Source organism: Protomyctophum parallelum, assembly GCF_964188405.1.
Source record: "Protomyctophum parallelum genome assembly, chromosome: 5".
Lineage (NCBI taxonomy): Eukaryota > Metazoa > Chordata > Actinopteri > Myctophiformes > Myctophidae > Protomyctophum > Protomyctophum parallelum.
The window spans coordinates 21,307,625-21,328,556 of NC_139702.1; the positions used below are offsets into that span (position 1 = coordinate 21,307,625).

Genomic DNA, 20,932 nt, shown 5'->3' on the forward strand with positions numbered 1-20,932 from the left:
GTTTTTTGACCCCCAGGGGTTAACTGGGGACAGGGAGGAACTCCTTATATGGCCAGCACACTCTATAGTAGAGAGGATTATCACAACAAAACAAAAAAATAAGTGATATTTGAATTAAGTGAAATCACTGAATATACCTTTAAGAGATAGTAGGAGGATTGAATCCCAATTCTATGGAAAGAGTTTACTTTAATATTTGTAATGGCCTGGGAACGAAGTTCATCTGTTTAAGATGTATAATGACACATTAAGGTCATGATGTCAGCCTCAGGTGACAGGTCACGTGTGTGCAGGAGGCAGGTTTTTATTCCTAGGATAGCTCATAGCTCAGGAAAGGAGCGCTCGTTTTACCACGCCCCTACTAGTAGTAGCCCCGTCCTACTACTAGTTAGCCTCGGTCCCAGGCTTACTTATCTGCGAAAAGATAAAACGGCTGTGCCTGCGGGGTTTCATGTTGTAGTATTGTTTTGTAGTCGACAGGCAGGAACAACAGGCGGCGGAGAGAGCGCTGTTGCGACGTCCACACGGTCCACCACTCTCTTAACGCCTGTCTGGCAACTTGGCATTGCGATTGGAAAGAAGGTAGGCAAATTATATGAATAATAAACATGTAAACTGCAGGGAGCACTTAATTGTTCATTTGTTTATTTTTGATTGAGCTTGATTTTTGATTGGCACGGGGCTAAACTGTCGGAGATTTTCTTTAATCGACCCTGTCCCTTTCACAGATATTACAAATGTCAGACAGTAATCGATTGAACAAAAACGTTTCAGTTGTTGACAAAGCCACGTAACCAGGTATAGATACAATCATGCGGTAGGGTAGACTTCAGCATGTAGTATGTGACAAGACGTACGTGGCTACATTCTGAAACACAAGGATCTTATTAAAAAAATGCCTTGACTTACTTTTATTTCGTTTTTAACACCAACAGGCTAATCCAAGTTACCGTCAATTATATTTACATTACATTTTCTGACCAATTTTCCCCTGCTGGGTTCCCAGACTGAGAAATTAGTCACTGAGCCTGGCTGGCTGCAAGGCTGGCTGCTAGTTTCTGTTCTGTTGTAATCTGTAAGTTTCGTTTCCCTTTTGCAGCGTGTGCTGTGAGTGACGTAGGCTGACTACCAGGCTGTCTCCGGTTTCCAGCTACAGTCTACTGTGCAGGAGCTGGCGTGATGGCTGACATGGACGTGGATGATAAGCTCTGTCTGATGAATCTGGGGGAAGAGCTGACCTGCAGCATCTGCCTCTGTCCATTTGACTGTCCGGTCACGATCCCCTGCGGGCACAACTTCTGTCAAGACTGCCTCTTGAGCACCTGGAGGGAGAGCTACACCTGCCCCCAGTGCAGGACCCACTTTGCCACGAAACCCCCGTTGATGAAGAACACGGTGCTCAGCACGGTGGTCGAACACTTCAAGATGAAGTCTAACCAGAGCGAGTCTGGTTGGACCGAAGGAGGACTGGAGGAGGACCTGCCCAAAGAACTTATACAAGCGGAGCCGGTCAAAACCGAGGCTGTGCCGGCCGCCACCATATTGTGTGACACCTGTATGGAGGCTGTGGCATCCAAGACCTGCCTTACCTGCATGGTGTCCTACTGTGCTGTCCACTTGAGGCCGCACCATGAGAACCTCATCTTCCGCACGCACCAGCTCACGGAACCACTGGGTGACCTGTCTGAGCGCATCTGCCCCGAACACCACAAGATGATGGACTTCTTCTGCGTCAGTCATAGCCGATGCATCTGCAGCTTCTGCCTACAGCAAGTTCACAAAGGTTGCACCTTCTCCACCCCTGATGAACAGAAAGGGCTGAAACAGGTAGGAGGTGGGTGTGTGTGTGTGTGTGTGTGTGTGTGTGTGTGTGTGTGTGTGTGTGTGTGTGTGTGTGTGTGTGTGTGTGTGTGTGTGTGTGTGTGTGTGTGTGTGTGTGTGTGTGTGTGTGTGTGTGTGTGTGTGTGTGTGTGTGTGTGTGTGATGTTGAACACAAACACCCATGATGAAATGCCACCTTTTGCATTTGTTATTGTAGTCTGACTTGAGAGGCAAGTTGTCTTTGCTGAATAGCAAGATCAAGAAGAACCAGAATGTGATCTCTCAAATGAACGACATGCAGACCAAGATAAAGGTAACGCCCCTGATATTTCCAGAATCACAATTTCATTGACGTAATAAAAGTGTTAGTTTAAATGGACCGTTGTAGGGTTAAAATAATAACAAGAACATTTCTCAAAGAGAAAACCAGCACTCACGGAACTCTCGTTTTAGGCACTTTTAATTATTCTTTTCATCAGTTGACATAGTATGCCGCAGAGCAGCAGTACAACGAACGCGTTAATAATAACACTCCAGGAACTTCCTTTGTAGGCTACAAACAGGCTCAGTAATACACTTTTAAACACGATTCCTACTCATTTGCATTTCTAGTTCATTCTTGAACAAACTATGTATAAAAGGAGCATAACGCATATCTGTTTCACGGTCTTCTCCGACTGTCACTAGGACTCGGCATCCAGCAGGAAGAGCGCTCTGGAGGCTGAGTATCAGCAGATGCGAGAGCTGTTGGACAGCGAGTTGCACACAGCGATGGCCACCGTGGATCACGAGCAGGAGAATGCTCAGACGTCACTCCAACGCCTCTCCAAGAGGTTTGGTCAGAACGTAACACAAATGTCTGCTGCCAAAGAGTGCATCAACAGTTTGTTGGGTCAGTCCCAAACTGTGGCCTTCCTTCAGGTGAGATGACATAGTGACAATGAAATTACAGGTAGAGTAGATTAGTTATAATAATATAAAAGTGTTGAAAGTTGCTCAGGAGGATAGGGGACGGGGTAGTAGTGCAAAATGCACAGCCGACCACTTGACAGGTGCTGGTCCCAACGTGACATCAGATCAAAGGCAACAAAGTAGAGATGCAAACTGTACTGTATGTAATCTTTAATTGAAGCCGAGTAACGTTTCCTTCTTTAGACTGAAGGTTGTTTCACCACGCAACACCGGCGTAAATCAAACGCATAGGCCTAGGCTGTTTTTGAGATTATTTGTTTATAATGACCTGCCCAAAACGGGGACACCGGGGTTAATGTGGTTAAAAGAAAGGTGTGGCAATTCATATTATTTTTGTGCCACAGGCCTCAGTTGACCTGCCCTCTGCAGTAAGCTTTGACCCATACACCCCTCGAATCACCCTGGACTCCAAGGCAGTGATGGGGTCGTACGCCTTCGCTGCCGTGCTGAAGGAACATCTGATGCACATATTCCAACAACCCACTGAGGCCAGGCTGCAGATGCTAAAACCAGGTAAGCGTTAGCCTCGTTTTGTTTTCAAAGGGGGGGGGGAAAGCCTGGCCAAGCAGGAAAAGTGGCATAGGAGTGGGAGTGAACTTTGTATTTCGCTAAAAGAATAAAGTCGCTCCAACTTTAGTGATGTCCGTGTTCTCCGCTGCGTTCTACTGGGGAGGGGAGGATGAGAGGGGAGGCAGGCTCATAGGTTGGTGAACTATTAGCAAGTCGGTGTCAGTTTCCAGCGCTAATTTGTTATGCCCCTCTATGGTAAGTGTGGAAGCTGGACATTTATGGAAGAATTAGTTAGTACAGGTGAGGAAAAGAATCATCAAAGTGTCCAAAAGGCAAAAACATCTAACTCCATGAGAGAAAGGGGGAGAAAAGGGTTCAAACAATAGCCATGTTTATGTACAAATGTAAGAGAAACAGGACAGCTAATTTTGCACAATTCCACAGTTTCACAAAAACCTTTGGCAGATTGGAGGTGATAAAATAATTATGATTAACACTTTCTATGAACTATAACTATACTAACCACCCACAAAAAGCCACTGTGCATTGAATGCTCCATTTAACCCTTGATAACTGACTTAAAAGTGCTGTCTTGTTTCATTACAGAACTCAACATTGCCATGTGTGTAACTGGTGAGTTGGTGTTAATTGAGCCATGATGTCTGATGGATGGCATCAAATCTAACAATGAATCCTTGTACAGTTCAGGTCTCCTCTAATTGATTATTTGGTTGGTGTTGGATAGCTACAGTATTTTAAAATCCATGAATAAAGAAAGACTCTTTGTGAGAGGTTTGGTGAAACAAGTGCTCTGCTCTCACCTGAAACTTGGAAAAGGGGCTTTTGTGTAGTCTGTAACCTAGGTGTGGCGTGTGGAATACATCAAATGCAACTCAAGAGACAGGAAATCCTAGAGAGTAGTCGAAGACAAGTAGTCGAAGACGGCAGCCAAACAAACAGTCCAGAACAACAAAGGGGTGACGAAGGCAAGGAGTGGCACTGCAGATAGCTAGGTCTGGAGGATGAAAGAAAAGAATTAGCAACACTGCTAACACTGCAGCTAAAACACAAGAAATGCTCTACAGAGTACGAACAGCAACTGAGTAGAGGGCAACTATACTTGCCAGGCGTTTCTATGGGACGATCTGTCATGGAGTTGGGGGAAGGCAGGGTTTTTGAAGACTCTGGTGTTGATTTTAGAATGGGAACAGGTGTGCATTGCCACGACCAAGCAGCTCGTCAGAGGGGAAGGAAAACAGAGGTGGGTTGTTCCCAAGGTTAATTAAATGAGGATATGAAGCTAAGACCGTACGGTGGACTCCATATTGCTCCCTGGAAGGAAAGAAACATGCGCAATGGGCTATATGCAGCCAATGTTCAGCTTCCTTGGTCTCAATTACTCATGTTTCTTTCCTTCCAGAGAGCAACATGGAGTCCACTGTACGGTCTTTGCTTCCTAACCTTATTTAATTAACCTTGGTTGTTCCCAGGAACACCAGAAGTTGGAGGTGGAGGGTTCGAACCTGGGTTCGAAAACCATAACGGCAGAAAAGACTCGGTGAATTGATTTAGCTTGATTGCTTTTAAATCCACAATGAAATAATCGGATGCAGATGCTTTGATGATGATGAATGGCAATCTGAATCAAATCATGGTGCCATGCTTGTCTAAATTGGTGCTAAATTGGTTGTTGGATCACTACGGTATTATAAATTCCATGCATAAAGAAAGGCTCTTGTAATGAGAGGTTTGGTATCTCAACAGGTGAAAAAGGGGCTTCTCATCTTGGATTTAGTGCCTTCTCACCTGCAAGAACCGTTCCACAGCCACTATTTGGTATTATCATTTCAATTTCTGTCTCACAGTTTTGGCGAGTACAATGACGGCCATATTGTCCACTCCGTGCTGGACAATTAATTTTGTCTTTGCGTTCTCAGGACATTTTTATTTATTTCTCTCCTAAATGGTAAATGCCTGTATGGAATTTGGAAAAAAGGGCTTTTGTGTATTCCGTACCCGAGGCATGAAATCCATTGCAGAAAGCCTTGAAACTTGATTTAGCTTAAATGCTTTTAAATCCATAATGAAGCACTGAGAAAATGGAAAAATCCATAATGAAGGAATACTGACAGTGGTAGATACTTTAATGTCTTTTTTATCTGCACAAAATTGACTCAACAGGTGAAACCACTCAAATGAATGCTTCTCAATCTCATCTTGGGTTTAGTGTCTTCTCACCTGCAAGAACAGTTCCACAGCCACTATTTGGTATGATCATTTCTGTCTTACAGTTTTGGGGAGTACAGTTTGCTTTGTCTTCAACTATATTCACATGGCGGCTTGGGGTGATTAACCCCAGGGTCGGCAGTGGCTCAGGTGGTAGAACAAGGTCCCGGTTCGATCCTCGGGTGCCCCTGGGTTAGTGTAGAAGTGTCCTTGAGTAAGACACTGAAACCTAACTTCTCCCAATGAACAGGTTGGTGCCTTGCATGGTTTACTCTGCCGGCGGTAAATGTGCTTTAGGTAAAGGCGCTATATAAATGACCAATTACAGACTCTGTCCCCCTTCCTCCAGAGTATGACATTAGAGCAAAATGGCTGCTGTGTCAATATGGTCCATACTATTAAAAGTTTACTTTGAAAGAATGTTTAAATATTTGCTACTGGGTTTCAGGTCAAATGCCATTGCTACCAGTACCAGGACATCCAAGGCACCTCCGGTCCCCAAGTCCAGGAGCCCCGCTCAGGGCTGGCCAGGCCAAGAAACCACCAAGTAGGAAAATACTGTTGATGACTAAACTTTGATCGAATTATTCTGTCGATGAGAATAATGTCATTAAGCTGCTGTCCATAGAAGAGAATGGAATGCAACTCTTATTATATTCCTAATAGCGTACCGAAGTCCTGACATCACTTGCTCATCCACCAGATTGCGGAAGTAATTTAAAGAATAACATTGGGTCATTATAGAATGACCATAGGCATGATGGACTGACGACCATATATGGAGATCTAAGGGTCTTTTTAGTATACTAGAACTGTACATACAGAACTAGAACTGTACATACAGACAGAGACTTGGTGCATTTATTCGGCACATCGGGTCGTGACAGGTTTCCGTCGGGTATCCCATCATGTGTATGTGTGTGTGTATATACTTTAGATATATACTGTATATACTTTCAGAAATTAAATTAAATTACAAAAATGGCATATCTACAAGCTCGCTATGCGATACATGGGCTGTATTTGGCGTGTCTTAAGTACCAGGTCTTATTACATAACTTGAGTAAACTAAAGACCTGGAGGCGTGATCAATGCTCTTTGGCCACTCAGAATAGCCAAAGAGCATTGATCACGCCTCCAGGTCTTTAGTTTACTCAAGTTAGGTAATAAGACCTGGTACTTAAGACACGCAAAATACAGCCCACAGTGTGTTACTTGTGATTTTGTTTGAGATTACCCTTTGAATTGGTTTTAAGAAGGCATCCCATTGATGCATTCTTAAAACCAATTAAAAGTACAGTAAGTTCTTTACTGATGCTGTTGTGTACTGTTGCTTTTCCATTTTTTAGGACAAAAAAAGGACCAAACTGAGAAGAGCCAGAAAACTGACCGTATGTAAAATCTTCATTGTTACCATGCTTATGTTTCCTTGATATGCCTCCTGTAACAGCAATTTCCATCTTCCAATGTTTCCTAGTCTCTTCCACGTTACTTCACGGCCGGGTAAGGGAGTGATGCAGAGTAGACATCGAAACAAACAGATGGATGTCCAGTCGATATTGCCATTTTAAGTGTCCAAAGATAATATTGCCACCAGGCTTTAGTTCCGACACTATTATTGGTCCGACAGTCATTAGACTGACAACCTACCTCAAACCCTAACCTAACCATAACCGCAAGCACAGGAGCAGCGCATGTTCGAGGGCTAGTCCGACCGTTGTTCCCGCAGGCTAATGCTCCGTCGGAATTACCATTTAGTTCCGACACTATTATTGGTTCGACACTCATTAGACCGACAACCTATCTCAAACCCTAGTCCGACCATTGTTCCCGCATGTCGAACTAATGCTCCGTCAGAATTACCATCGCATCCCAAGAAACCACACCCAGTGCTGTGAAATCTAGAGCTCGCCACCAAGTGTCCAAAGATAATACTGCCACCAGTGTCTTTCAAGAAGCAACACAACAGTAATGCTTTATTACAACATGTCACCTTAGTGTGCTTTAGCTTTTTCCATTTTTGATGCTGCTGTGGTATCTGTCTGAGAGGCACCGGCTCTCATCCCTTAAGTGGGTTTTAGCATGTGAACTTTCTCAAGTTTATATATAAGTTATACATGTGAGGATGGTGTGAATGCAGAGAATTCAATGAACACGTCCAGTGTTTTAATGTTTAAGCACCAAACTACAGGCTCATGCTCAAAGACCAGCGTCTTTGAGCATACACCTTGTCAACTACACTAGTAGCGGTCTACATGATTCTATTTCTTTTAATATTAATCAAATCTATTAATGATACAATTGGACTACTTTAACCTGGATTTTGATTTAAAAATGTATTCCAATTATTTTTGTAGAACAAGGCAAGAAGCCTTCAAAGAATATGAAAGCAGCCCATTCCATGGAGAACCTATTGGATATGACATTGAAAGAGATGGATTGTACATTGAAAGAGACACCCAGAGGCCGCCCCCAGGCGAAGGAACCTAAAGAGAAGCCAGGTAGAATAACCTGTCCACATTTAAAATAGGGAAATGGAATAAAGTTTCTCAGTGCAAATTCCAGTGCTCCCATTACTAACATTAACATTTTCCCAGATGCAGTGGCACAATAATCAATGTTTTTACTATATTCCTTTTCCCTCTCTAATTGTTTTATCCTCTTATCTAGAACACTCGGGAATCCCTCCTAGCATTACATCTGCTGTCAAAAGAACCGAGCTTCTAGAATGTAAGAATGTGGGCATGTTTAGATCAGTATCATCCTGTGCCAGTGTGGACAAAGTAGCTGCAGTAGCTCAATGTTGACTCCCGTTTGTCTCCCCAAAATAGATGGCACAGTGCTCACCTTCGACCCAAAGACGGCCCACAAGCGCATTGTCCTCAGTGAGGAATTGACCAAGGCCACTGTGTCTGACGAGCCAGCGACCTACCCAGACAGCCCAAAGCGTTTCACTGTCTGCACCCAGGTGCTCTCTTCCAAGGGTTTCGCTAGAGGGCGTCACTACTGGGAGGTCAAAATGAGTATCAACAACTTCATTGGCATAGGGATAGCGTACAACAGCATGGACCGCAAAGGGCCCTCCAGCAGAATGGGTCGCAACAGTCAGTCGTGGTGTGTCGAGTGGTTTAACGTCAAGCTGTCTGCCTGGCATGATGGCAGTGAGACAGTGCTGGCAAATAACGGTCCCAAGCGTGTGGGTGTGTTGTTGGATTGTGAGGACGGGGCACTCACATTCTATAATGTAGCTGACAGGGCGTATCCCTTCCATACATTCGTGTTCCCATTCACTGAGACGGTGTACCCAGCCTTCTGGATCTTTTCCAGTGGTGCATCCGTTAGTCTTTGCAAGCTGCAAGCATGAGACCTGAACATCCTCATACATCTAAATACTACAAAAAATTAAAAGAAATTAAAAATTAAAAAAGCTAAAATAACTTAAATCAATCTAGATGTGTACATATAGATTACAGAAACGCACACAATACTCAAAATAATTTAGTATAACATTAGTGTATTTCAACTTATTTTGTAGAGATAGAGGATAATATTAAAACTACGTGCTCTGAACTTTGCTCTTCAGTTCTAACAGACTGATATACAGCATGCTATAAAGTTAAACCAGTCTTAAAAAAAAGTATGTTGCAATTGCTGATCTCAGTTTTGCCATAATCTAGGAATCATTGTATTTGCTTATTGGTCTTGAGTCAAGATGACTTCAACCAAAGCTGTTCACTGAAAACGACATAAAAGTTAGTGTGATCATACAGCAATGAACAGCATGCCACACTGATAGCAACTAGCTGTTCTAAAATAAGAATTTGATAGTCACCAGTATATGTAAAATAAGAATGTGTTGGTGACCAGTAAATAGAGGAAGTGTAAGTCACTCTCTATGATTCACATATCTCATGACCGTTTGTTAATACGACATGCTCTCTTTTTTGAAGGATATCCCAGCAAGCACGGTCAGGACCTGGACGAATTAGTGGCGTCTCGATTGGGGCTAGATCAAGTCAAACCAAGACTAGTCAGATTTGACCCAGAATATCACCTGATTTCAACCAGAGAGTCCCATCAAGGCCAGATCAACTTAAGTCATATCATAACTAGTCCGATCTGGCCCAGAATAAGTTATATTATTTCAACTGGTGAAGACGTTATGGAAATGATGTAAGATCGTCCCCATATGGGCTGTGATCTGGCCTAGTCCTGAACGTCACCAGTCACCGGACGTCGTTGTCATAACGTCATCATGACGTCATTTGTCTTGCTGGGTAGAGGTAGTTCATCAAGTGGTAGTAATTCTGCAGTTGCCATGTTGTTCAGAGGCTAAATGCATGTACTCCATGGCAGCAGATGGTGATGCTTGTCTCTGAAACAATACTAAACACTTGCAGAACATGCAATGTGCAGTATTTGTTTGTGTTTACCGACTTGACTATTCCAATGATACCTGATGCCTCAAAATACAGTATGTCATGATGAAGGAAGCTAGATAGATAACTTGTTTGCCATGTGCAATTTGAATGAGGTATTCGGAGTTAACATGTGAAGATAGCCTTTATACTTCTCCTTTCAATGTTTATGGTCTTGTCCTATTTGGCCTGACTGAGAACATTTGAAAATATGGATATACAGCATCGATATGCAACACAAAGACTGGCAGCATACTTCAAAGTAAGTGGGATTTGGTTTTTTGACTTTTTTGAAAGTTCTTTGTGGAAGAAATTGTTTTTATATCTGATGCAACTTCGCTCTAAGTGTTGAACTTTAGACCCTGCCCCTGGAATACTGGGCTGATATTGTGGTGTTATCTGTGGTAGTGATCAGCTAGTAAGAAAATCAGGGGGAAAAAAACAATGCCTTTTTTTCTCCGCAAACATTTCGTTATGAACTTTGTTTCCACAAGAAGTATGCTGCAGCCCTTAGTTGTATTTTGCTGTGTGTTATGAGTGGATATAAGATACCATGGCTCATTCACGTCTCGGTGTCTTCTGTCTGGACTTAGCTTAGTTAATATAATTTCAAATTACAAAGTCAGGATTCTATATCTTCTCTAGATTCCGCACCAACTAAGCTGTTCCGTTGGGTGTCAAGCCGCCCATCCTAAAGAACAAGCATGTTGATTTTGGTGTATAGGTATACACAAAGTGAAAGCCGTTGCTGATCAATGCAGAGTTCTATTAAAAGATGTTTTCTTTTGCTAAGACTTTACTGCTTACCTGAGGTTACCTTGGGATTAATGCAGTATGGTCAAAGATTGGTTGAAATAACAACCAACTACATCTGACTATAGTACTTCAACTGCTGTACTACAAACTGGGTCATTTAAGAAGTTTCCCAGTGCGCATTGCATACAGCATAGTTCCATTATATATTGGTACAGACTAAACAAGGGTGCTCCTCAGATTTAAGATTTCAAAAAGCAAAGAGGTTTACATTACACTTATCCCATGTATTTCATTGTAAATGACTGACTTACAACAGAGAAAAAAGTAGTTTTTCCAATGTTTTGCTATGGAAATCAACGGTCTCTGTAACCACTTGTATATTCAATATGTACTAATATAGGTAACATGCGGTACATCACTTTATTGTATACCACTGCTGATTGCAATCTGAGTGTGAAATCCCCAGTGTTCCATATTATGCATGTTTGCTTGTTTGGATAAACTACTATATACATGAGAATTGTTAGTACTGCCTTGTGCTTTACTGTATATTGTTATGGGATATTTCTCAATTCAGAGGCAAAGAAAAACACTGGTAATGTAAAAAATATTTATGGGCACATCGTCGGATCCAAATGCTCATAATACATTCAGTTGTTTTAGCAGATTTACCAAATCAGTTTTTTTTTCAATTACTTAATGATTGTTTTCAATAAAAGCTTGTTTACTCAGTCCCAGTTCATTTTTGAATGACTTCAAAGACAATGGTTGCTTAAGACACTCATCTGTTAGTTTCTCTTACAGTAGCTATTATAACAACTTAGCTCTGTCAAACATTAGATTGGCATTAGATAAATTTTAGTTTTACACAGTGGCCGTCTTTCTAAATCTAAGATTGTACACACATGGGGCTCTATTTTCGTCCATGCTAAACCCTTTATCCCTAAACTGCTTTTCCTTTTTTTTCGATTTTGAAAATAAGTTTTGAATAGTTCAACTAGCCGATCTACATCGACAGCTTGTAGATTGGCTATTTTAACTATTTGGCTATTTGAACTATTTCAAAATGGTAGTTTAGGGATAAGGGGTTTAGCATGGACTTAAATAGAGACCATAAGCTCCTATCCGTGTAGGAGGGGGGGACCCAAACAACCACTCCCAGTGGTTTTCCAACACACGGAAAGAAACTCCCATAAGATAAATAGAATGAGCAATACATTTAGCATGAGTCACGTACAGTACTATGCACTGCTCTGTATCTATGACGGTGTTGTAAACAGACAGGTCAACGTTCAGATTGGCAACGAGACATAACAAACACAAGTTAATCATCACAGAAGTTCATTGTCATGGCTACAAGTACAACTACCTGCAGAATTGCAAATTCCACAAGCGTAGGCATTATTTGGGCAACAACAATTGATCCCTGTTCAGCCTTATGTGCAGCCATATTCTTAAAGTTTGATTTAATTCCGTATAATAAAATATTTCTATGCCGGTAGGCTTTGATTACATAGTAAAGCAATAAACATTCTGTATTATTTTCTTATGGCTGTAAGCACCAGGCAACCATTTTGGTAGAAAGAGGAAAACATCCATCAGCATCAACCTGTCATTTCTGAAATTATTTACATTCAACAGGCTACTCAAATTCAAAACTGTGATAAAATTCAATAATTTGAAGTGTACACATAACAGATCTAACCACCAGTAACAAGTCAAAATGTAACCATGAGAGAAAAATGTAGTCAGTACTGTGTGTAAGTTGAGTGTAAGAAATGACTTTTCAGGAACTGTCATATAAAATACTAACTCTAGAACAACCAACCTGTGGTTAATGTTGCCAACTGCATGAACAAGGACGACTTAAAATACAACATAATTGACACAAACATTAAATAAGAACACGGTAGTAACATAATTTCACAAACACTAACTTATAGCAGTTAAAGTTGTTTTAGGTGGTCTAGTCTTTGCACGATTATAAACCGTTTTCTATGCAGTGCAAGCGCCACAACAGTGCAACACAAACGTAAACTGGGAGAGAAATTAAATGGAGTGGATAAGATTTCACGCAGTGTAGCTCATTAGCAGCAAAATATAATATTCTCCACTCTGGTTTACAAAGGGTTCTTCTGGAATATACTGTATGTACTATATGTAACCAGTGCTGACACAGCATATTAATTTGGCGTGCATCTTGTGACAGTGCATCGTGAGCCTGTAAAATCTCCAGTGATAAGACGACATAAAAATATATAATTTTTCATTGTCAGTTAAAGTGTCAGAGCCCTAGCCCATTTGATTAAGGAATATAATATGCCTTTTGTATTATTTCTGTATATCAGCAAAATGTAGATTTGTATGTTAGAGGGAAATTAAGATTCTCAGATTTTTAACAAAAACGCTGCTTATCAACTAACCGGTTAATCAATCGAAAAGCTTATAAAAACGTATCAATTAACTATTAATGCATCAATCGATAATTCACATCCCTACCTGAAGCAAAACAAGACAATATCACCATTAACTAAACTTGAATTGCCTTAACACCTATTCAGAGCCTAATTTTACCCATTTTAGTACTTAGAATATGTCTGTTTTTCTTTTGCATCTACTGTATATGCATTTACTTTGACTATGGCAGAAGGTATCTCTGCAAATTCTCAAGAAACTTTGCCCAAAACATTCTTCTCCTGACATTACCACCTGTGACAAGGGAATGTAACCCCAGAGCTGTTGCAAGCTCTGGGTTATGTGCGAGTAAAGGTATACGGTATACATTGAATATAGTTATACACTCAGGCCCAATACCGAACGGATTTGCTGGTTTAGTTTTGTTAACATTTTTTGAAAAGGCTTAGTTTTAAAGTTAGTTATTGAAACATGCATTAGTCAGGGGCAAGATTCAACAATGTCATAAAGTTTGCAAAAATAGCAGATACGATACGTGCGCTTGTAGATTTTTGAAAAATAATAAAATTATATGGAGATTTTCTCTATGATTTTAGTTTGTTTTGTAAACACAAAAAAGGGTTTTTGTTTGGCAACTAAAATGTTTTTCCAATTCTAGTTTTCATTCTTTTGTTAGTTTTAGTTAACTACAATAACTCTGGTGGAAACTTGAGATCCTTTAAATTAATAATCCAAGGGACAAACAAAGAACATAAAACATAGGGGTTGAGTTGGAAAGTTGACTAAACTAAGGCAAAATAAAGCAATATAGTGTAAGCTTCCTATCACCTGATGTTGGGTGTGGGTTATGCACGGGCGTAAACGGGGGCCCCTTGTGGGCTGGGTGATTCATGGGGGGTGGCACTGTCACCATCTGAGGCGCTGGATTCGTCGTCGTCATCCGTCTGCTCGGCGCTGTGGTACAGCATGAGGATCTGGGTCTTGTGAGTGATGGTGATGGTGCAGGGGCCCTGGGCCCACGGCTCACCGTCCACCTGCATGGGCATCCTGGAACTCTTCAGAACCAACTGCAGGAGGAAAACAGCCAGAGGGAAACATTCCGTGAAAACGAATTCCAAATGTATGGTATGCTGAGGAAAACGACGGAATTAGCAATACATACACGATCATACTAGTACTCCAAGTGTACTGTGGCATAAAATGCAAACAGGATGTGTTGTGTTGTGTGGTGTTGGCGAGTATGTACATCTCTAAATGTTTTGATGAATTGAACATGGTGGACCCTGTTGTAAACAAGTGTAATGCTTAATTGGGTCGTCCACTCACAGTTAACAGTCTTTGTATTGAGTTTGTGCTTGAAATGTACTGTAATTCTGCAAACTGTTAATAAATATTTCAATCAATCAATGTGCGTGTGTGCTTGCATGTGTTGTCGCCTCACCCTGACAGTGTGAGCCTGACCCAGCCGTACAGGGTTGGCAAGCTTGACCTGGATCTGAGCACAGTGGAAGGAACCAAACACGCCCACCACCTCCAGTAGACCATCATCCAGCCTGGGGAGGAAGGGATTTACAGAAGTGGAAAAGTGTGAGGAACCAGGAAAGATGGTGAGATACATAAAAAACACCTACACAGCAGTGGTTCTCAAAGGACACCCAAATTAATATGTATTTGGCCGCAGACTCCCGATCTGAAAAGGTAAAATAATAATTATAAAAGAAAACCCTATGTGTATACAGGGTTAAAGTGGTTCAACAGATTTGTATGCTATAACAACTATGATTAACTATTGGCTTTATTGTCCAGACATGGCTCATACAAGGTGCATGTAATTCCCTTGTAGGAAAGTGCAGGTATTACCGTGTTGGGGGGCAAGGCTCATCTCCCATTCCTTCCCACAGTCTGCAGCCCCCTCCCCAGTAACCTATGTTACAGACAATGATGCCCTCCAGACTGGGCAGTGCCACCCTCTCCCCGTCCATCTCCAACTGTGAGAAATCACATACGAAATTACAAATTAAATGCATGATTGAAATTATACAGATGAGAAAGAAGCACAACTCAAAGCACCATTGCATACACATCATGAGGAAAATTATTGAGTTGTTTCACAATTTAATTGAATTACCTATTTTTAAAGCTACAAAGTGTCGGTTGTCTCCCTCTTCTGACGGAAAGAAGTCATATGTTGCAACAATGTCTAAAGATTGCAGAATATCTAATATCCAGCTTCTGCTTCAAACAACTTTAGTGACATCGTCGACCAGTAGATGTTCTACCCGACACCAAGGTCAGCATTTCTCAATGGAACTGTTCTAGGGAAACCACTACATAATCGATTAATCGGACGATTATTGAAACAATTAATCGTATTATGGCACTCATTAAGCTATCACCATTTTAGACAAACAGATTATTATATTTTCCTCAGCTGCTGATTGGGCCGCTATTAAAATAAAGCTGTGTGATATTTTGCTTTGCAATCGCTACTGTGCATGTGCAACTATCAGCAGATTGTAAGGGGAAGAGAGATGGCTCACTCCTCTTTATCCTAATTACATTTAACACTGGAAAAAAACATGGTTAGTATAGTTGCTAGTATAGTATAGAATAGTTGTTGATTCGATTTAAGATTACCAAATTAGTTGGCAACTATTTTAATAATCGATTTGATTACGATTAATCGTTGCAACATTAGTATTAACACACTCTACCATACAGAATGCATGTATTTATTCATTCAAATAAGTCTTGGATTCATTGTTGCTTTTCAAAACTTGGTCTCTGTCGCTGCCAACCCCTCTCTGTTGGCCCGGGGAGGGAGTAGACAACCACATGCATGTGCAGTGATGGTGTTGGTGTAATTACTTTCAAGGCCTGTTAGAACATTGCTTTCCCTTGTGAGGTCAATATCAAGCAGGATCTCAAAACGATTCTCAGTGCAGAATACAACAAATGGAGAGAAATGTCTGCTGCTTGCAAGTCACAGAGGTCAATGCACATAAACAAAGGGATATCGATCATAGTAATTTAGTAACTTAGTTACTATAGGCCTACCTCAATCCTCTTATCCAGATCCTTGCATTCCTGCACTAAACAATCTTTGGTGCCGTAAAGGAAATACACAGCCTGGGAACACAGTGGAAATAGATTAATAATAAGGTGTATACTCTTTTAGTTTTCAATGTTTCCAGTCAATGCAGCTTTGTTTACAATCTGTTTGTCTTATCACCATTTACAAAACACTACCATGGTCTGTGTCCTTGAATTTACATAAAACATTTAATATTCAAATATTGTCTCCCTTTCTCACCTTATTGATGATGCGACTAGAGAAGAAGGAGGGTGTCTTTTGTCTGTGCGTGTGAAAGTTCAGTGCCATCAGAGCATCTGGCCCCACTGAGAAGTAGTTATTCATAGACAGAACCTGGAGAGAGCATATGCCATCTATATCTTTGTATAGTCAAATCAGTCAGTGTCATTCTGTAATTGTAGGTAAAGAGTCTCTTATCTACTACCACTTAGTAGCCGATTGCTACTGTATAATGAAGCCCAAGATGATTCAATAGTTGAATAAATTGTTTATAAATTAATTTAATCCAAAAAGTAAATTAATACTGGACTCACCTTTGGTTTACGAAAGTAGAGGCCTTTTGAAGCTACCTGTACTTTCCACCTGAAAACATCAACACAGTCAATAATAACAACAGCTATAACAGGTAGTAGACAACTATAACAACATGCCCAGAACTGCCAAGTTAAACAAAGCTGACCATTAGTCTGGAGTGAAAGTTGTTCTTGGTATCATTGCCTCACCTGTCCATTTTAACCACCTCGGCATCCAGAACGTTACGGAGCACCTGCTCAACAGGGATCTCCCCAGCGTATCCAGACCCCCAGCCCAACGTATTAGACAGATCATTTCCTGTCCCGAGGGGCAAAATCGTCACCCTAGGGATAAACTGGTCATGGCCCTAACATAATAGGAAATAGAAAATATAAGAGCAGCAGTGAAGAGAGGTGAATAAAGGTGACTAAAATATGTCTGATTTTCAGTATTAATAATGATACAGTAAATTACAGTGGTCTTATTTTCTGGGTCAGATGTCCAATTGAATTTATATTTTCTGGCCTTTGTCATTTAAAAGAAAAGTAAAAACGGTCAGCATTTGCACTCACTCTGTAAGCAACATATCTCACCTTAAGCTTCATGGTGTCAATGGCATCCAGCACCCAGCCAACAGTGCCATCCCCTCCACATACGAGCACCCGAACACTGCCAGGAGGAAGCAAGGTGCACAGCTGGAGGGCTTTGGTTGGAGCCAGCTCGGCCAGATCGAACACCTGGAGGGGAGAGGAAAAAAACTACGTAAAATAGACGTGATTAAGAAATGCAGTAGCCTACAACAAAAGGGGCATGGTTTGTGCAGTATGAGGGAATCAAAATGCATCAATATTAAAGGACCACTTCACCACATTTCAACCTATCTTCATATAATAGGTCCTCACTAATAATCATGATAAAATGGCGCAATTTTCTTTCTACTCGGTCTGTGTCTCATAGGAGGGCTGTGGGCAGTTCAGAAACCGTCTTCCAGTGACATCATCGATGGGGAATACAAGCTAATAAAAATGGCAGGCTTTCTAGTCCTGAAAAGTTGCAATGCGAAAATGGAAGCCATCATTCTCGCGATAATGAAAATCTAAACATTTTTGTCAAAAATTCTTGTTTAAAAAAGAATCTGCCTAATGATGATGTCACTGGAAGACGGTTTCTGAACTGCCCACAGCCCTCCTATGAGACACAGACTGAGTAGAAAGACATCGTGCCATTTTATCATGGTTATTACTGAGGACCTATTATATGAAGATCGGTTGAAAAGTGGTGAAGTGGTCCTTTAAGAGAGGTCAGGAAAATCAAGCATCATCATCACCATCACACAGTGGTTTTCCTTGTAAAAACTGTATATTGTGAGGAAATGAAAGTATGATGATAGACCTCACTTATTACATGTACAGTACAGAGTACCGGAGTCTGATGGTTTATGAAGAAATCTTCTCATTCGCAATTTTTTTTTAATCACTTCATACAAGAACTGTACTTCGGGGCATTCTGTCAAGAGAGGTGGCTCTATTGTTTTTGGCTTCTTTTGATCATTTTACAATTACAGCTTCGGTTGATATTTGGTAACCATGTATTCATTTTTATTTTGCATAGATTTTTGGAGAACAATAGGTACTGTATATATATATTTTTTAAATGGAACATTTCTTTGTGACCCAGGGCACATTGCTTTGACATAGGCTACTATAGGCAGGGATACTGACCTGAACAGGGTTAAGGACTGTGCGGAACTCTCCCAGCAACACCTCCCCCATGTTGTTACCACTCCGAGTGTTAGCCAGGACTAGCACTGGAGTCCAGCCACTACCACAGGCAGAGGCCAGCTACACGCACGCGCACACACACACACACACACACACACACACATACACACACACACACACTTAATACCAGCATTGCGTGAAACTTCTCTAATATGTATGTGAGCAAGTGCTACACAGCCTTTGAAGGGGCCATTTATAACGTCAGACCTTGCTGTATTCATCAGGATGTCTACGACGGAGCTTGTTGACATGGTGCAGGTAGAATGGGGGGATGATGAGGCTCCGGAATTCGCCCAGGTCACAGGCCTCAGACGCCAGGCTGTCCATGCAGTCATCATGCACTGTGGTCTGACACCATACACACCTGTTGTTGGGGGAGAGAGGGGGGACACAAAATGTCTTACACATTGATCAATGTCTGAAGTGTACTGTCACTGTGTCACCTAAATGTCCTGGTTTTTGGGAAGCGTGTAGACCTAAATGAAACAAACTACAGTACTTTCAAACAAGCCACCAAGGTAGTAAGCAGTTAGCAACAGCTCATCCATTTAACCAAGAGCTCAATTCATTTTCATCATCCTTATGTACAATATGTTATTACACTATAACTAACACATCTGCAGTCTGGCTGGAGCCAGATTCCCTACTCTCACATTGAGAGACCTTTAGATCCTGGTCATGGTAGGATCGACATCCTACTATGTAGCTCTAAAGTAGGGATTCTGCCTGATTGTTTCTCGAGGGAAACCTGGGTTCGAATCCCGGTTAAGACATAAAAGAACACATTGCAGGCAGCATTATTTACCATTTAAGACTTTACTGTGCATTACCTTAAGTCGCACAACTTGGGCTGGGTCCCGCACTGTTGCTTGCACACCGCACAGTAGCTGGCGAGGGGCACGTTTCCCCGGGCCCAGCGGTGCTCCATGGTGCCATGCTCGGTCGGGGCCATCATGATCTCCTTGCAGGGCAGGCTGCGGTCGGCCCGCCGCAGACACTGCTCGTCGGCGCACAGCCCGCAGCAGTCGCAGAAGGCGCCCTGCATGATGTGCTGCGAGCACACACAGCAGTACGTGGGCTTGTTGAACAGGTCCGTGACGTGCCAGCCGTGCTTGCTCTTACGAAAGAAGTCCTTCATGTGAGTTTTCCTCTTGGAGCGCTGGGCGCTGCACCACAGCGTGATGATCACCGGCACAATCACGGCCACGGACGTCCAGAACAACAGCGTCCATTCCTCTTTGGAGCCTCTCTGGTGTTGGTGGTGCTGGTCGTCGTTCACCTCGCTGCTCCCAGCCTCCCCGCACATCGTTCAGTTCAGACGGGGGTGGTGGGATGGCTGAGGATGGGTGGGTGTTGTTCGCGGTTTTAGGAACGAACCGGAACGACGCACGTCCAGTCGAGCAGAGATCAATCTGAGCGAGCCCTGATGTAAACAACACAGCCGACTGTGTGTGGGGCGCGGGCATTATTGTGTCCCATTGTCGTTGTTGTGTTATTATCGTGACGGTGACGATTACTGACCTCCGAAATGACAACTTCAATGCAAAAATAAAATAAAAATCCTCCACCGTGCTAACCGAGCTAACTCGCCCCGGCTAACCTTAGCATCACACCAGCTCCAGAGTAGACCAGCGCAGATGTTGGCTGCCTCTGCTCACTTCACTTGCTCAGTGCTCAGAAATAATCTACCGCTTCATTCTGAGTCATTTATACTCAAACTATCGCGAGAGTGTCGCTTGCCAAAAAGTATAGATCTACAAGCTAACAATGCGTCGAATCGCGATGCACTGTAAGATTGTAGATCCGTACTTTTTGGCAAGGGACACGGAAACGGAAACAATGACGCAGTCTAAAACGATATTGACCAATTTTAACAGATTTTAAAAAGGGTGATATTTTTGTTGAATTGATAAAACAAAAAACATCACCCACTTTAAAATCGTGGATACTGGTCGTGGATAATAGCCGGCCCCTTTTAAAATAAAGTGAACTAGATGTTTAGTGGTAACATCAAAACATGAATGTGGCATCAAGATTATATCAAAGGATAACGTCAAAATGTAAGTCTATACTAATATCTCAAAATGTAGCATACATCATGATCTAGTTGTGGCAGTTCAGAAAAGGAACCCCAAAACATAATGTACGGTTTTGGTCGCCATCTAGTGATCAACATTGTAGTTGCCGTGATTTGTCCAAGTTGATTGCTGCAATCATTAAATGTTATAACTCTATCTATGGTTATGTCCCATTCAAGGCTCAAGGGTCCCTCGCGCGGGAGGTCCAAGTTTCTAACATTCTACCGAGACGGAATTCCAGACTAGTCGGACAGATATTGCACTAATATGAGCTTGAGGCTACCAGTAGGTGTTCCAGTTCTACCCGTTCTATGCGACACCAGGGTATGGAGACCACCCACTGCAGAT

General features: G+C 42.0%; 2 protein-coding genes across 7 annotated transcripts; one reads left to right on the forward strand and one right to left on the reverse strand.

The window, feature by feature from the left end:
* The first annotated feature begins 423 nt into the window (after positions 1 to 423).
* trim25 (tripartite motif containing 25) lies at positions 424 to 11,435 on the forward strand. 6 transcript variants are annotated; one of them, XM_083766080.1, is made up of 13 exons: positions 424 to 582; positions 1,100 to 1,827; positions 2,039 to 2,134; positions 2,509 to 2,742; positions 3,138 to 3,306; positions 3,910 to 3,936; positions 5,068 to 5,139; positions 5,485 to 5,571; positions 5,978 to 6,076; positions 6,879 to 6,920; positions 7,887 to 8,030; positions 8,200 to 8,259; positions 8,361 to 11,435. In XM_083766080.1, exons 2-13 carry the CDS (start codon positions 1,180 to 1,182, stop codon positions 8,891 to 8,893), a joined length of 2,211 nt encoding a protein of 736 aa, XP_083622206.1. In that variant the 5' UTR covers positions 424 to 582; positions 1,100 to 1,179; the 3' UTR covers positions 8,894 to 11,435. The 6 variants fall into 6 exon arrangements, with proteins under 6 accessions (XP_083622206.1, XP_083622208.1, XP_083622207.1 ...); XM_083766082.1 differs by lacking the exon at positions 5,068 to 5,139; XM_083766081.1 differs by lacking the exon at positions 3,910 to 3,936.
* dgke (diacylglycerol kinase, epsilon) lies at positions 11,300 to 20,155 on the reverse strand. The gene is made up of 11 exons (XM_083766088.1): positions 19,337 to 20,155; positions 18,714 to 18,870; positions 18,447 to 18,566; positions 17,319 to 17,462; positions 16,935 to 17,092; positions 16,746 to 16,794; positions 16,432 to 16,545; positions 16,176 to 16,247; positions 14,979 to 15,106; positions 14,560 to 14,671; positions 11,300 to 14,185 (listed from the first exon to the last, which is right to left on the reverse strand). The coding sequence occupies exons 1-11, from the start codon at positions 19,810 to 19,812 to the stop codon at positions 13,964 to 13,966; spliced, it is 1,752 nt and encodes a 583-aa protein (XP_083622214.1). The 5' UTR covers positions 19,813 to 20,155; the 3' UTR covers positions 11,300 to 13,963.
* Between the last annotated feature and the right edge of the window lie 777 nt (positions 20,156 to 20,932).

Coding starts and splice junctions, on each gene's coding strand:
- trim25 (XM_083766080.1), top strand. CDS start 1,180: ATGGCTGACATGGACGTGGATGATAAGCTCTGTCTGATGAATCTGGGG. Junction 6,077..6,878: donor CCAGGCCAAGAAACCACCAA/GTAGGAAAATAC, acceptor TCCATTTTTTAG/GACAAAAAAAGGACCAAACT. Junction 8,031..8,199: donor GGAACCTAAAGAGAAGCCAG/GTAGAATAACCT, acceptor CCTCTTATCTAG/AACACTCGGGAATCCCTCCT.
- dgke (XM_083766088.1), bottom strand. CDS start 19,812: ATGTGCGGGGAGGCTGGGAGCAGCGAGGTGAACGACGACCAGCACCAC. Junction 17,463..18,446: donor CAGTCCTTAACCCTGTTCAG/GTCAGTATCCCT, acceptor TCTCCCCTCCAG/GTGTTCGATCTGGCCGAGCT. Junction 15,107..16,175: donor ATCTGGATAAGAGGATTGAG/GTAGGCCTATAG, acceptor GATTTCTCACAG/TTGGAGATGGACGGGGAGAG.